General features: G+C 32.6%; 1 protein-coding gene across 2 annotated transcripts; it reads right to left on the bottom strand.

The window, feature by feature from the left end:
- Positions 1-1,404: 1,404 nt before the first annotated feature.
- Positions 1,405-16,460, bottom strand: Terb2 (telomere repeat binding bouquet formation protein 2). 2 transcript variants are annotated; one of them, XM_076848527.2, is made up of 7 exons: positions 16,376-16,460; positions 16,183-16,264; positions 15,190-15,329; positions 12,807-12,868; positions 9,407-9,480; positions 4,530-4,618; positions 1,405-2,672 (listed from the first exon to the last, which is right to left on the bottom strand). In XM_076848527.2, the coding sequence occupies exons 1-7, from the start codon at positions 16,437-16,439 to the stop codon at positions 2,530-2,532; spliced, it is 654 nt and encodes a 217-aa protein (XP_076704642.1). In that variant the 5' UTR covers positions 16,440-16,460; the 3' UTR covers positions 1,405-2,529. The 2 variants fall into 2 exon arrangements, with proteins under 2 accessions (XP_076704642.1, XP_076704643.1); XM_076848528.2 differs by lacking the exon at positions 16,376-16,460 and adding an exon at positions 15,426-15,712 and having other exon boundaries at positions 16,183-16,259.
- Positions 16,461-16,988: the final 528 nt, after the last annotated feature.

Genomic DNA, 16,988 nt, shown 5'->3' with positions numbered 1-16,988 from the left:
TCCAGTCAGAATGGCAGCTATTAAGAATACAAACAACAATATGTGTTGGCGATGATGTGGAGGAAAAGGCACACTCATAAACTGCAGGCGGGACTGCAAAATGGTGCAGCCAATCTGGAAAGAAATATGGAGAATTCTTGGAAAACTGGGAATGGAACCACCATTTGACCCAGCTATCCCACTCCTTAGTCTATACCCACAGGACTTAAAAAACAGTATACTACAGAGACACAGCCATATCTATGTTTATAGCAACACAATTCACAATAGCTAAACTGTGGAACCAACCTAGATGCCCCTCAGTAGATGAATGGATAAAGAAAATGTGCACAACGGAATATTATTCAGCATTAAAAGAGAATGAAACCATGGCATTTGCAGGTAAATGGATGGAGCTGGAGAATATAATGCTAAATGAAATTAGCCAATCCCCAAAAACCAAATGCCGAATGTTTTCTCAGATTTAAGGATGCTGATTCATAATATGCTGCGGGTGGTGGTGGTGGTGGTAGGAGGTTAAATGAACTCTAGATAGAGCAAAGGGGAAAAGGGGAGGGAGGGGAAAGGAGGAGGCTTAGAGGTAGGAAAGACAGTGGAATGCAATTGTCATCATTACCCTAAGTACATGTATAAAGACATGAAGAATGTGACTCTACTTTGTGTATAACCAGAGATAGGGAAAAATTGTGCTCTATATGTGTAATATGAATTTTAATGCATTCTATTGTCATATATAACAAATTAAAATTTAAAAAGAAATAATTAGCAGCCTTGGTCAATCACTCATAACTTACCTAATTGCATAAAATCCTATCAAAAGATACAAAGAAAATCTGTTCACAAAGGATGAAAGAACTAAGATGAAATGAAAACTACATGCTAGGTAGTTAACAGTACTTAAACAGTATGAGAGATGACTATGAATAATTGTTGAAAGCATTAGAGAAGACAGATCTGCAAGACGTGTCTTGAGTTCTGAAATAAAAGTGGATAGGAGCCAGAGGCAACATCCATCAGATATACTGGGGCAAATAAAGAGTTTATATAAGCAACAACAAAAATCATACTGCTTTTTCACTTCCTGAAAGGTATGTCAACTAATTTTATTCCTTCTATCAGTATTTCAAGAATATATGTTGTATTTGGCTCTTCTATATACCTCTAAAAATTAATCACTTTCATTTGGGAAACACTTCTGTTTTGTTTTAGGTTTTTATTAACTATATTAGCACATGCATATGTTGGGAAAATACTTAATACTCTCTTCCAAGAAATCCCAATGCACACAACTTGGTATAAATTTATGTAATCCTCTTACTAATTAATTTAAAATCTAGACTCAAGCTTGATTTCTGTGGAAGAAACAATCAACAGAATGTGACTTAAGATTATTCAGGAGAGATAATGTTTAATATGTTTTAGAAAAAGAAGATTTAGTGTGGTTATTTTAAATTTACAAGTTCAGAAGGACTCAGCCATAGATGTGAATATAAATAAGGAAACATTACCAAATGGGAAAAAAATTCTCAAATTTGATGCCAATAGTGGTGTTAGAATTTTGTATCTTGAAATTTGAGTCATAGCATGATCCTGTCAGTAAAAATTCTTGATATCACTACATTTCAATACTTACTTAAGAGACACAGAGAAGCTAATGTGGTAGTACACACCTGTAGTCTCAGTTACTTGGAAGACTGAGAAGGATTTACTTAAGCCCAGAAGTTCCAGGCTAGCCTGGGCAATACAGAGGGACTGTGTCTCAAAAAACAAAACAACACAGAAATACCTGACACAGAGGCTACATACAGCACATGCCATGCAGAAGAGTGGGAAGCACTAGCCTGGAAAATTAAGAAAGTCATGTTCCAGTTTGGGTGAGTCCCCCCCCCCCACACATTTAGTCACCCTGGTAAGACACCCTTCTCAAGGTCTTCATTTTGTCATTAAAAAAAATAATAATAAAGGAGTTGGACTTGAAGTTGTCTACCGTCCTTTCCATAACAGGGTTTTAAGGTACCTTGCAGGATCATCTCAGATGATGTAACTTATAGCCTGTATTAATGTACTTTTGATATATTTATTATCAGAAGCCACTCACACATAAGAATGAATTAAAATATTAGTTCACTAAAAAAAATCAATATAATCAGAATCAGAGTCATAAAACTTAGCATTCACAGTATTGAACCTAGAAAAAAATATAATAAAACGTTAAAATTAAAAGTACATTTGAGAGAGAGAGAGAGAGAGAGAGCGCAAGCTTCTTATGAAGAAGTATTTCAATAATAACCACTCCATAACAACTGTGAATTCAATTTGTGAACATACACAATCTGGGGAAAAATTCAACCCAAATGTCAAACACAGCATCAAAAGGATTCTGGAGTTCCTAAAGACACATGTTGAGAAAGAGAAGAACTCATCCCCATTTCCCCATCCTTCAGACCTAAGGGGCAGCATTTAAATTATGCACATCTTTGGCAATATTTTATAGAAAATAAATACCCAGTATACAAGAGAAATTTTAACTCAAATCTTCCTCTTCAATTTGTTTTTTATAGCAGACATGTTAATTTCATTTTGAACATGATATGCCAAATATCCTGAGCTTCCAGGAATGAAGTCATGCAACTCCCCAAGGAATTTCTTCATAGCATCAATTGATATATAACCTACAAAATAAGAAAATACATATAAACTTGCACTTGAAATCTTATCATACTTTATGCTTTTCATTGTCTTTGATTTATTAAAGTTATAATTTTTAAAAAGTGACTTGATGAAAGAACTAAAAGGAAGAAATAATACCAGTGAGAAGATTCTCCACAAAACCTGATCATTATCAGGAACATAGTTCCCCCACCCCAACTTCCTACCATCTTTTAAAACATAGATACTTGATAAGTCATTTTGACTAGTAACAGTGTCATGTCCAGATTGGGACTGGAACATATAAGCATTTAAACCAAAATAACTGGGAATAACTGATTTAAAGGATAGTCACTTAGAACTATCTATTTAACTAGCTACCAACAGCATAAACAGCATATCTTCCCTATTAGAACAGACAACTTTTCCTGCACTGCTAAGACAACAGTCTTTGTGAAAATTTAATGGGGGGGAGGGGGCTGGGGATGTGGCTCAAGCGGTAAAATGCTTGCTTGGCATGCATGCGGCCCGGGTTGGATCCTCAGCACCACATACAAAGATGTTGTGTCTTTAAAAAAAAAAAAAAAAACCAAAGATGTTGTGTCTGCCGAGAACTAAAAAAATATTAATAAATTCTCTCTCTCTCTCTCTAAAAAAAAAAAAAAAAAAAAAAAAACAAGTAGGGGAAGAAAGTATTTTTAAAAAATAATGGGAAAATTGACATTATTGCTCAGTCAAGAAAAGTTATGGGTGTGAGCAATTTGATGTCATAATAATCTGAAAAAGATATTACTATCAAAATAAAAAAAAACAAAAAAAGAAATCCAGCCCAAATGGAAAGAGCTTAAGGACTCAATAGCAAAAACTTGATAGCAATCGCTTACTATTTGAATGATTATATTTTATGTGTGATGCAAATTTTGTAATTTATACTAAAATTGAAATCTAACTTAAAAGTAAACACTTAAAAAGTGAAAAAATTCTGGTATAAGTATAATTGAATTTAAAAAAAAACCACTACCATCTAGCTCAACAGGATATCTATATCTATACCTATTTTAACTGTTTTAAATAAGAAATTTATAGTTAATAAGTTAACTATGAATCCAACCATATAAAATTGCTGTTTTAAAAATAACCATTGGTAACCTCACTGAATACTGCCCAGATAAAAGTATACAAATATCTACCTCTAAGGCACCAAATAAAAATGTGGAAGAAAATATCTGCCTCACTCAAAACCTTTCAAATACCAGTGGCCATTTTTCAACTGGTTCCATTAGTTCTACCCTCTCATCATCTTCTCAAGTTCAACTTGTTAGCTGACTTTTCTTTTTGTGGAACACTCAGGTAGCAGACTGAGTGATCTCTGAATAGACTTCTGGGCATCTCTGAATCTCCTTAAATTTTGTGTAAAGTCTGTAGTATGTATGTGTGCAAGCACACACACATGCCTACACACAAGCATGATAAAGAAAGGGGCCTAGGTTTTATCAGACCCTGAAAGAAAATTATTATTGGGGTTTTCCACATAATTCCAAACTGGGACACTTGAAAATACAAACTGATGCCAAACATGCGCAGGCCCTGGGTTTGATCCCCAGACTGCAAACAAACAAACAAAACTGATGCCTGAAAACAAACATAAGTTGGGACTGTATTTCCTCTACCTAGAGACCACTATTCTAGCACAGAAAATCTGAGACCTATCCTTGGATTAATTTTGCAGGTTAATTTATTTAATATGCAATGTCTCTTCCAATATCACATATAATTTAGAGCTCTTACTTATTAGGCATTTGAAGTACAACAGCAGCTTTATTCTAAACACTATTTCCTTGTTTCTTTTCTAGCTGGGTTTACTCTAAGTTTTAAGTCACCTGTTACCATGTTGTTCACTGGATAATTCTGAAGAGGGAAGTACATTTGCTTTTCTACAACTGGAGTCCTTATAAAATTCTTTTCTATGCTGTAAAGTGAAACATACAGTAAGCCATATATATATGACATTTTTATATATATCCCTGAAGCACAATCATTCAATAATTCTTTATAATTAAAAATATATGTATAGCTATGCTATCAGCAAAAGAGAACTCAGTACTTTATTTTAAATGATTACAGCACCTTTGTTATTCAGCATTCAAATAATATAGACACTATTTACTAGTATTTTCACACTTTACAATACCAAATTTAAAAAAAAAAATGTCTGGGAAGACCATAAGCTACAATAAGATTCTTGAAGTGATTTTCAGTTTACAAAAATTAAATCTGGCTCAGGAGGCTGAGGGCCTAAGCAACTCAGTGAGACCTTATCTCTAAATAAAATATTTAAAAAGATGGGGAGGGCTATGGACATGGCTCAGTGATTAAGCATCCCTGGGTTCGATTCCTGGTACCAAAAAAAAAAAAAAAAAAAAAATTAAATCATGTTTATGTGGTCATGTTGTATAATTAGGTTTTTAAATTTTTAGAATTTTTTTTTAGTTGTGATGGACACAATACCTTTATTTTATTTATTTATTTTTATGTGGTGCTAAGGATCAAACTCAGTGCCTCACACATGCTAGGCAAACACTCTGCCACTGAGCCACAATCCCAACCCCTTATTTTAATTTTATAAAAGCTGAAATGTTTTCAACTGAAATATCTTTTTTTTTTGAGATGAGGTATGACTTTATCACCCAGTCAAACCTTAAACTTTTAGAATCAAGTGATCCTTCTGCCTCAGTCTTCCAAACTTACACACCAGCAAATATCCTTTTTGCTAACTATACAAATAACAGCACTTATCATACTTAGACTATATATATCCAATAGATAATAGTAGGAAAATTAAAACCTTAGTAATTAAGAATAATTAATAAATGGAGTTATCCCTAACTTTATTAATTAAATTTATTTCCTAAAAGTATAAAACTATATTAATAGTAAAAGTATTATTTTCAATTTTTAAAAAATTTAGATTTCATTAAGTTCTTCCAATGGAAACTATATATCACTTAGATGAGATCCTTCAAATAAAACAAAATTATGTTCTCAGAAAAGTCTGAGACTAAACCTTCTTTGTATACAAAAGTAGAAATGTAAATTGGTTTAATTTCTATTCAAGGCAATTTGATAAGAACTATCAAAGATACAAATGTACATGCCTTTTGACCTAGTAATTTTTCTTCCAAGAAACTATCCTACAGATATATGCAGACATGCAAAATGACTACAAACAGTGCCAAAACACTGTTTTTAATAGCAGATTAGAAATTACCTAGAAGTCTATTAAAATAGAAGACTAGTTAACTATGGTAAAATCATATAATGAATTATTACACTGTACAAAGTGAAAAAGCTTTTTATGCTGTAATATAAAATCACCTCCAAGATACATTATAAGTGAAAAAGAATACAAGGTGCAAAACAGTGTTTGTAGAGAAAAAAAAAGGAAAAAAGAAAGAAATTTAGATGAATTTGCTAATTTATTTATATATAGATATATATATATACACACACACATATATATAAGTATATATATGATAATATTGATTGCTTCTCTAGTAATCAGTATATTTTTCTAGTACCCCTTTTTACATATCTTGGATTTCAAACCATGTAAATATATCATCCAAAAAAAGAAAAAGAGTAATAATAGTAAATGCACATAGCTAAGGAAATTATTTTTTTAAGGAGTAATGAGTCTTGGTTTTAATACTTTGTCAAGTATTAAAATACGTAAATAAAGTTATCTAATTTAGCACCTATTGTATTAATGGAATAAAACACATAGTTTAAATATAGATCTTCATGGTAAAGGGTGTAACTCAATGGTAAAGCACTCGCCTAGCATATGTAAGGCCCTGGGTTCAATTCCCAACACCACAATAATATAAAATAAATAAATAAAATAGATCTTCATATATATATATAAAAACATGACAAAGAGAAATCACATTAAATAGGAAACAGATTTATTTTTTAAAAAACTGGAGGAGGCCAGACCTGGTAGCTCATGCCTATAATACCAGCTATTCAAGAGACAGCTGAGACAGGAAGATCACAACTGGAAGAAATGTTACTTGCAAAACAAAAATAAAATTAGATCTTCACCTCATACTATACACCAAAATAAATATCTGCAGAATTTAAAACCTATTTGATCTCTGAATTGGAAAGGCTTTTCTGAATACAGAAGCAACAGAAGAAGATAGGAATAGTGATTAATGATGTAGAAACTAAAAATGAGCATCTCCAAAAAAGTACAAGTCAACAAACCGAAGATACAATTTATCAAATTGACAAAAGAATAATATAGCTATTATAAAAGACAAGTTGATAAGAAAAACAATAAGGTCCTCAATAGAAAAATGGAGAAAGTTTAAAAATAAGCCACAGAAAAGGAAATTCAAAATGCTAAAAAACAAACGTGAAGAGATTCAAACCAATTAGCAATCAAAGATACGAATTAAAACAAGATGACATTTTCATCTATTAAATTAGCACAAGGCTTCTTATTGATACTCAATACTGATAAAGATGTGTTGAGACCACAATGGTAATAGTTTAAATTTGTACTTTTGTGGGAAGCAACTGGCAATATTCATCAAGGTCTTTAAAAATAATTATATCTCAACCAGGTGTGCTGGTGCATGCCTGCAATCCAAGCAACTTGGGAGGCTGAGGCAGGAGATCACAAGTTCAAGGCCAGCCTCAGCAACTTAGTTGAGACCCTGTGTCAAATAAAATAAAAAGGATGGAGACATGGCTCAGTAGTAAAGCACTCCTAAGTTAAATCCCCAGTATCTATCTATCTATCTATCTATCTATCTATCTATTTTCATATCTCTATATCATAAATTTCATATCTGAGAATTTACAATAAGAAAATTATAAAAAGTAAAGCAAAATTTATTTTAGCTTTATTTTAATTTACAAATAATTATATATATTTGTAGTATACAAATAGATATAGCAAGATTTATTTTCAAAAGATGTTTGTGAAGCTGTCATAAAAGAGACAAATTGTGAATAATTAAAATAAATTCACAAAAAGATGGTTAAACAATATGAAATATCATATGCAGCCATTATAAATCATAACATCAATAAGTATTTTCAACATGGGAGCTGCCTGTAGAATACTAAATGTAAAATCAAGAGTCAAACTACCCATGCAGAATTACCTCAACTCTATTAAAACTGCATATATTTGTATAAAATTGGCAAGAAAGGTACTGATGAATGGTGGCATTGATTGTAATTCAAATTCTCTTTATTCTTTTCCATATTTCCTATTTTGGCAAATTATATGCATTACATTTATAACAACAAAACAACTAAAACAATAAATAAAAGCTTATGAAAGTTTCAGATTTGGGAAACATTTGGGGAAGGGAAAATAGCATAGTGGTTAAGAGTATGGACTCTGGATCAGCTAGACTTGGTCTTAAATTCAATTCTACTCCTTGAATGAAACAAGAGAAATTAGCTTTGAAACCATTTTCTCAGTTTTAAATGAGGCTAATAGTATTTATCTCTCTCATAAAGTTGTGAGAATCAAATAAAATTCTGTGACCTGCTTAGCTCACCAGTATCTTGTATTAATCAAGTGTTAAATAAGAGTTTACCCATTTAGTAAGTGTTCAGTATCACCAGTATTCCAATAAAATAAAGGCTTCGTAGGTAGGCTCAGGGTATATTTTATTTATGTTCATACTGCACCCTCTGGTGGTTTCACAAAGAAAAGGCTCTAGGCAGACAACAACCTAATTCATAATAATTCATAATTCATAATAATTCATAATTGATATCTTTTTTAATTTTTGTTATTGGATTGGACATATTTTCCCCAGACTTATAAGACTTCTCTGCATATTAAGAAAATTAACATTAATGGTAAGAAAACTTAAAATTGAAAAAATATATAAATTAAGCCATTAAGTTTCATATAAAGAAACTACTATTTGATCATTTTTATTTCAGCAGTAAAATACCAGATTTTTTAATAATATTCCCCATGAGTATTTGAAAACCTCAGAATTGGAAAATATTGAATTAGGACTAGATCATGAATAAGTCTGCACTGATGGAGCCTCTCAGATTTGTACTAGATTTGGTAAGTCTATGTTTGATTGTCTTTTTAAATTTATTTCTTAAGTTGAAGTCACCACATTATAAACAATTTGGAAAGAAGGGAGGGAAATCACTCACAGCTTTCAAAGTACTGCTAATATTTAGTGTATTTTCATTTAAATAATAATGTAACTGCTGGATGTGGTGGTGCATGCTTGTAATCTCAGCTAAAATAGGAAGGCTAAAACAGCTGAGGTGGGAGAATCCATGTTCAAGGTCAATCTGAGCAATTTAGGAAGACCCTATCTCAATATAAAATATAAAAATTGCTGGGGAAATAGCTTAGATCACCTACCTAACATATATGAGGCCCGGGGTTCAATCCCTACTAACTAAAAAGTAATATTAATGTAACTGTTATTATAACTTTCATAAAATCTTTGTTTCCTTTCTGCAAGAATAGTATAGCAGAGAGGCTAAACATAGGTGCTCTGGAATTAATCTGACCCAGTGCAAATCTTACTTCTACCCCACTTAAAACTTTGGGAAAATTATCTAATTTTCTGTAAATAGGAATGGTAATAATGACAATACCAATCTCATAGGAAGACTGTGAAAATTAAATGAAATAGAAACATAATTACTGCTCAAAAATTGAATTGAGTATCAGTGAAGTATATAAATTCAATACCTTTTGGATAATTCTTTTTTGTTCTCTGTTGCTAGTTCACTGATTTTTATTTTATTTGATGCTATTTCCTCAGGCTGCAGATAGCAAAAGAAATCACATTTTTAAAATTCAGCACACCAATGATCCAATCAGTACTTTTTTTAAAAAAAGAAAAAATATATATATATATATCACTCTTGAATACACACACACATATATATGTACATACATATATATATAATATATATATATATATATATTTCAAGAATCATAAAATATTTATACTTTAGGTCCATTCAATCTAGTTTGTTGGAGAAACCTCCAAAATTTTGTACACACATGTATACAACTATATGACATATTTTTAGAGATATAAGGAAACCAGAACTTTTAAAATACCAGCTATAATTTATTAAGTGAGTAAATGAGTGAGAATAATGTTATTCTATTTTTAAATTTTTAAAATTTTCTCTAATATGATCATATTACTTTTTAGTAATAAAAATAAAGAAAGGAAAGTGTTACTAATTTAATTTTTCTTAAAATCTTGACTTAATCCTGGACTTCCTGTAGGCTATAAATCAAAAACAAGAATGCTGAACAAATATGTTTCTACATGGAAGTGACAATAGTCAGCTTTAGAGTTGTAAGAGAACTAAAATTATACTAACGTTTTCCAAAAGATTTTGTGAAAGTGACTCAGGTACTGATATCTATTACATAGTGTATTTACCTAATATATCATTAGGAAATTTCTATATTTAGGTCAGAAATCTACTCCAAACAATACTACTATTCCCCAAATTACTTTCCAGACTTATCCTTGTTGTTCCCATTTGATAAAGTACATTTTACTTATATGTTCTCTGTTTTAATCATTTTAATTGGCAAAATTGATCAATACTTTCAAAAAATTGACAAAATCCTTTATAATAATGTAATTTCTAGTCAACAGCCAATGAAGCATGTTATACTGTTTTTAGCTGTAAAAACATTGGATTGGGTTGAAGCTAAGAAATTTGGTTCCACTTTGCTAACATATGGTTAAATGAATTAAAACAGGTGTTTTCTTATTTGCAATAAGTTTTTTTACTTGTAATAAGTTTTCTTATTTGTAAAACTAAAAATTAATGATCTTTAAGGTGATTTTAAGCTCTATGAATCTGTTAATACTTTGTCCAATAATAACCATTCCATCTTCACTCATCTTCTTGGAAACAAGTCAAAGATTGGATATTTTTCATCTTTAGTACAACATACTATTACTTCCTAGCCAAAGAAACTGAAAGAACTATTATTTTCAGATGATGACAGTTTGAGAAAAAAAATTAATAAAAGGAATATGAAATATTGTTGAGAGCCACAGCCAAGTCGGGATGGTGCATGGCATTTTTGCCAGAAGGAGTGGTTGAGAGGTGACGCCAGCGAGCCATTAAGATGATGATAAGTTAAGCTGTGTATAATTGCTGTGACTCGATGATGCTGGATTGAAACAAGCTGTGTATTCAGTTGTATATAGACCCTTGCTGTCCAGCAATAGGGCTGCTCCTGCTGCCTCGGGTGCCCGCTACTTCCCTTGGAGTTCCCGTTGAGTTCCCTGGAGCCCGGAGAGGGTGGAGAGAGTTCCTGGAGAGAGTTCCCAGGGAGTATGCGTGGAGTGCCGGTGGTGTTCCGGCAATAAAGGAGTTCCTGTTTGAACCTACAAGTACCTCGTGGCGGCTCGGTTATTTTGTGCCCAACCAGACTGCGGCAAAATATATAAGTCAATCACTTGGCTTTGGGCAAATTATAAAGATTTTATTCTTAATTTTTTATTGTGAAAAAATTTTAACTTACCAAAAACTTAAAAAATAGTATGATAAATACTACATACCTTTCATCTAGACTTAGATTTTTGCCACACTGAGTACCCTCTCTTTTTTATATTTTAGCTGGACCATTGGATAAAAATTGGTAGAAATTGTGACATTTACATTCCTCAGTACCTAACATTAATTTTCTTTAAAAATGTTTTATTTTATCTTTGCAATATTATTATCATACTTAAGAAAATTAATATTAATTTGATATTATTTATTATTTAGTCCATCAAAAAATTTTTCCAGTTGCTCTCAAGATGCCTTTTACAACCTTCCTGTTGTTGTTTTCAAAAATACAAAATCCACCGTAGGTACATGTATGCAGACACGAAGGATGTGACTCTACTTTGTGTAGAGCCAGAAATATGCAAAGTTGTACTTTATATGTGTAATATGAATTGTAATGCATTCTGTTGTCATATTAAAATTTAAATACAAAAGCCAATTGAGGTTTAAATATCACATTTGGTTGTTGGATCAATCTAGAACAGTCTTCTTGCCTTTTTTGGTTTTTTATGACTGTATGAGTCCAGGTCAGTTAGTTGACTCATAGTATATAATCCATATTCTGGATTTGTTTGATTAACCCTGAATTAGATTCAGATTAAATGCTTTGAACAAGAATGCTACACAACTAATACTGTATACTTAAATCACACCAGACTGAACATAATGAGAGGTTATTCCAATATTGGTGATGCTGAACTTGATAAGGTATTATCTTCCAGATATGTCTATTTAAAAGATTCATTGCTTGCCTTTAAAATTAATAAGTAATCTGTGCATGACAATTTGAGATCATGGTTTTAGCATCCTTTAATGACCCTTGCCTAGATTTGATTATTAGCTTGTGGCTATAAAATGAGGATTTTTCTCTGCTGTCATCCCTCCTATATTTTTTAGCTATTATTATTCTGTAATGAAAATGTTCCTTATCCCAGCATTTCTTTCCTTCCTTCTTTCTACCCATTCTTCCTTTCTTCCTCCCTTGTCTTCCTTTTGTCCTTTTTCTTTTTCTGCTTTTGGAGTATCATTATGGACTAAAGGATTCTTTTTTATTTAATGTATCGTAATTTATTATTGTCATTCTTTTCGATGCTCAAATTATCCTAAAGTTAGCAACTGCATAAAGATTTTGAAGTCAAAAGGTAAATTTGAGGCAGGATGGCAAAAACTAAAAAGCAGTATTATGCAGTTATTGAAGAGTGGTACTCAAAACATTCAACAAATGATACAACACAGCAATTAATAAATCAGAATTGATACCAGCAGTGAGGAACTGGTAAAAATACCATACACCTATTGTTATCTTGATATTACTGATTGAAGAAAATTTTCAAACTTTTTATGTTAATAGTTTTATTTTTCAAAATACCTCAATTTTAACAATGTGCTATTATAAAAAAGTCAAACCACATAATATTCAATGAAATTAAACCCTTTAAATTCCTTAATCTGGCTCATAAGTGCTAACATATCACAAGTAAACATTTTTAAAATTATACTGCTTTAAGAAATTTTGATACTGCAGATTCTAATCAACTACTTTAATGTACTCTTACCTTTTCTATCAGAAAATCCTGGTCTTGTTCCCAAATAAAACTACCAATTTTTCTTCTTATTTCTGTGGTGAGAAAAACAAGTCCAATACTATTTTTTTTAAAGTTACTTCTGGGGGCTGGGGTTGTGGTTCAGCGGTAGAGCACTCGCCTTGAATATGCAAGGCTCTGGGTTCGGATCCTCAGCACCACATAAACATAAATAAATAAAATAAAGATGTTGTGTTCAACTACAGCAAAAATAAAAAAATAAATATTTCCAAAAAAAAAGTAACTTCTGAATTTTGCATGAAGTCTGAAATTTTTAGGTCAGCCTTTTTTCCTGGTATCAAACTCACCTAAAATACTCACATTGTGATTCATACTGAATCAGATCATTAAGGGGCAGCTCAGAAATTTTCATTTCTAACAAACTCCCCAAATGATTTCAATGCATTTTGAGAATCACTGTTGTAGTTTTTTTTGTTTCTCTACTGGAATATATTTGTTCATTAGATGTTAGCATCTCTATTAGGTCAAATGTTATTAAAGAGGATGACTGTAATCATTATTAAAAGTATAAAATTGTGGAGTTTGTAGAGCAGAGATTCTCAAGAATTAATTTAAAGGAAAAGATTAAAAAATATATCTAATAGGCAGAAATTTACAATACTTGGTATGTCAAAGGACTGCGTCATCATCCTCAATAATCTCAATAATTTCAATAAGTCTCAAAAGTTTCCAAAGTAGCCCACTAGAGAACAAAAAGGTAGACATTTGCTGTCCAGTATGGTAGCAACTTGCTAAATATAGGAACTGAGTATTTAACATGTATGACTACTACAAATTGAGATGTGCTGTAAGTATAAAGTAACATTGGATTTTGAAGATCAAATTTTTGAAGGATCAAAAAAAGAATAAATTATGTCAATAATTTTATATTGATTATATATTGAGACCTCAACATTTTGGATATGTTAAGCTAAATAAAATATACTGTTAAAAATGTAAATACATATAAATATATTCTTAAAATTAATTTCACCTATTTATTTTTCTTTTTAATGTGGCTACTAAAATACTTAAAATTCACATGTGGTTCACATTCACATCTCACACTTCCAGTAGACCATACTCTAAGTAGATAAATATGTATACTTTTTTAGTTTTTAGTAGAATTTTTTAAAAAACACATCTTTAAAAATTTAAGAACATGTTAATATAAGATGCTAATTTCAAAGACAGAATAGAAGTGATCATTTTATATCAGATTAGACCTTCATTCTACAATATAAATTCTTTTATTGGGTTATTCACTAATTGATATAAATAGTCTTTGAATAAATCTATTTAGTCATTATTTGTATAACCATTTTTAATTATTTGGGAATATAAGTTATAATTAGGTCTAAGTAGGACAGCAAGTATAGAAGAAGCCAATCTTTGGAATTTCTAAATGCTCTTCTATGAAAATGTCTGAACTTTTAAAATTTGTTTTGCTTTTGTCTTTTAATATTTTTAGTTGTACATAGACATAATAACTTTATTTTTTAAGTGGTTCTGAAGATCAAACCCAGTGCCTCACAGGTATTAGGCAAGGCTCTTCCATTGATCTACAACCCCATCCTGCTTTTATTTTAATACTGTCCACAGTGGGAATTTACAAACAGCTTTCAATTTGTCTTTCCAGAGATAGACACATATCTACTGGGTAATATGTAGGTAAAGAGTTGGCAATAATGCAAAACCTATTAAAAAATGGGATATTAAAGTTAACTCAAAAAAGAAAGGGTGTTCCAAGCAGGGCAACCTGAAAGAAAACATTTCAGAAATACTTTATTTATTTGCCATTCCTACATCAAAGGGTTGTTGAAATAAAAATGTGTTGAAACAAAAGCATAAAGAAAGCATAAAAAAATACAAATATATGAGTTTATTTTCATAATGAATCTTTTAAAAATTCAGAACCATAATGAAAAGATTCAAATCTAGCAAAGAAGGCAATATTAAATGCTCACCACATCAAATACCTTAATAAATTATCTCATTTTATCCTCAAAACAACTTGGGAAAAATTTAACAACTTGCCAAGGATCACAAAACTAATAAGCGTTGGATTCTAGTCAATGAGCGTTTGACAACAAGATCTGTATCTGCCTTATTCACCACCAAATCCCTGTTTCTGCTTTGGAACCTGGCATATAGGAGATGCTCAGTGAATGCATGAATGATAAATGAAGCCAGGACAGATACTCATGGCAATCTCATCTGAAGTCCATGGTTTTTCCATTTATATTATGTGATAAGAAACAAAAATATCTGAGAACAAAGGTAAGTTGAATTTGGCTGTCTAGCAGGAATTAGCTGGATTTGGCTAACAGAGATTGGTTGAAGGATCTTTGCTAACCTTTTTGTAGACATGAAGGAGGAAGAATGAAGTGACCTAAAGCCACCGAGTTTTTAATTTCAGCATTGGCTACTGCAGAGAGATAGTAGGCATGAAAAACTGTAGCATTATCTTCTATGTAATCAAGGCTTTCATATATTCTAAGAGAAAGAAAGGAAATCATTTAGATTATAAAATAAACGAGAATGTATTCAACCTTTCAAAGGAAATAATAAAACAATAGAAAACTGACTTACATTATTTTTTTTCCTCCTGACAAAGAAGAAAAACATGGCATATTGCTTATTTGGGGGCCTACATCTAGACAAATCTCAGCTTTAGAGAAGTCATCAATTATTATATAAATTTAGAAACTTGACCTCAGATGCTACTGTTTAACGGGACATAAACAGTGGATTGAGAGCCAGCAGCCAGCAAATTTTACCCATAGTCTTTCTGTAAAGAACTTAGTTAATTTCGAGGTAGGGTGTGGGCAGGCAGTCAGGGAAGCCTTCACATATAGAAAACAACATCCTTCCTAGATCTGTAAAAAGGTGGAAAGAAGAAGAAGGGCATTAGAGAAAAAAGAATGACAAACACGAAGGCACAGTGACACCTTAATGAGGGAGAAATTGGGAAATAAACAAGGTGGGCTCTAGCCAAAAATCTAAATCTGTAGGTAATCAGGAAGGGAGAAGGGGAATAAAAGTGAGGAGGCCCGTGAGCAGATCTCTGCTTTACAAACATAATCTGGGAGCAACGCGAAAGGAGATTTTGGAGGACAGATTCCAGGCAAAGGAAGCTCTTGGAAAGCTACTGTGACGGTCCGGTCCAGGCAAATGGGCCAGGTAATCAGAGACCTCCAAAGACAAGGGCCTTGAGGATGAAAAACAGTTACATCTAAAACTGTTTCCAGTCTCCCTCTATCATAAATATTTATTAGCGGGCTGCAACTTCCATCCCTGACTCTGGGCTCGTCCTGACAAGAGGCACTGCCATGCGGCTCTCAGGTACCTCAGGGTGTCTGGGTGCGAGGCGTCACAGCTGAACAAGAAGTCGGCGGCCCGCGAGTCGCTGACTGTCCCCCCTTCGGCCACTGTGGAGACAAAAGCACAGGATGAGCCCAGCAGGCACGCTAGGACCGAGGCATCAGGAGGAGAGGTGCTCCTCTCCCCGCCTCAAGCACCTCTTGCACCCATCTTCCTACCCCAGAACTGCCTCAGCTCTCGACTGACGCTACCACTAAACCAACCGCGCTGCCCTTGAAACATGGCGCTGCCGCCCCCACGAGGACCTGGGGAAGGGGCCGGAGCTGAGATCGCTGATTGGTCCCAGGTCCCAAGCTGAGCTCGATGATTGGTTCCCAAGAGAAAAGGGCCGGACAGGCCTGAGGTGAGCGCCGCCTGGAGGTTCAGCACCCGACCTCTGAGGTACGGGAGGGGGCGGAAGGTTGCTGTCGCAACCTTACAGGCTTCTTGCAGGCAATGGCTCAAGTTCTGTGGCATCCAGTATTATTCTGAAGCAAAACTCATTTTATCATCTCATTTATAAGTGTTTCACTTTGTATCTCAAAAGATGAAGAAGACTTAAAAAAAAAAAAACCACAATACTATTATCACAACTTTAAAATTTTTTCTTTAATACTGTCAAATAGCACCAGTGCTCAAATTTCCAGTTTTCTGAAAATATGGTGTTTTTCCTCTTACAGTTAGTTCTCCCTCCCATTATGTCAGTTTTGGTTTTCTGATGTTGGATCCCTTTAATAAAAATTTCAAAAATCGTTGATAGAAAGTTATCCTAAAATCTCTTATCTTTTTTAA

The sequence above is a fragment of the Callospermophilus lateralis genome, chromosome 3 (genome assembly GCF_048772815.1).
Source record: "Callospermophilus lateralis isolate mCalLat2 chromosome 3, mCalLat2.hap1, whole genome shotgun sequence".
NCBI lineage: Eukaryota > Metazoa > Chordata > Mammalia > Rodentia > Sciuridae > Callospermophilus > Callospermophilus lateralis.
The sequence above is the reverse complement of the archived record's forward strand: the minus strand, read 5'-3'. Positions and strand labels throughout refer to the sequence as shown.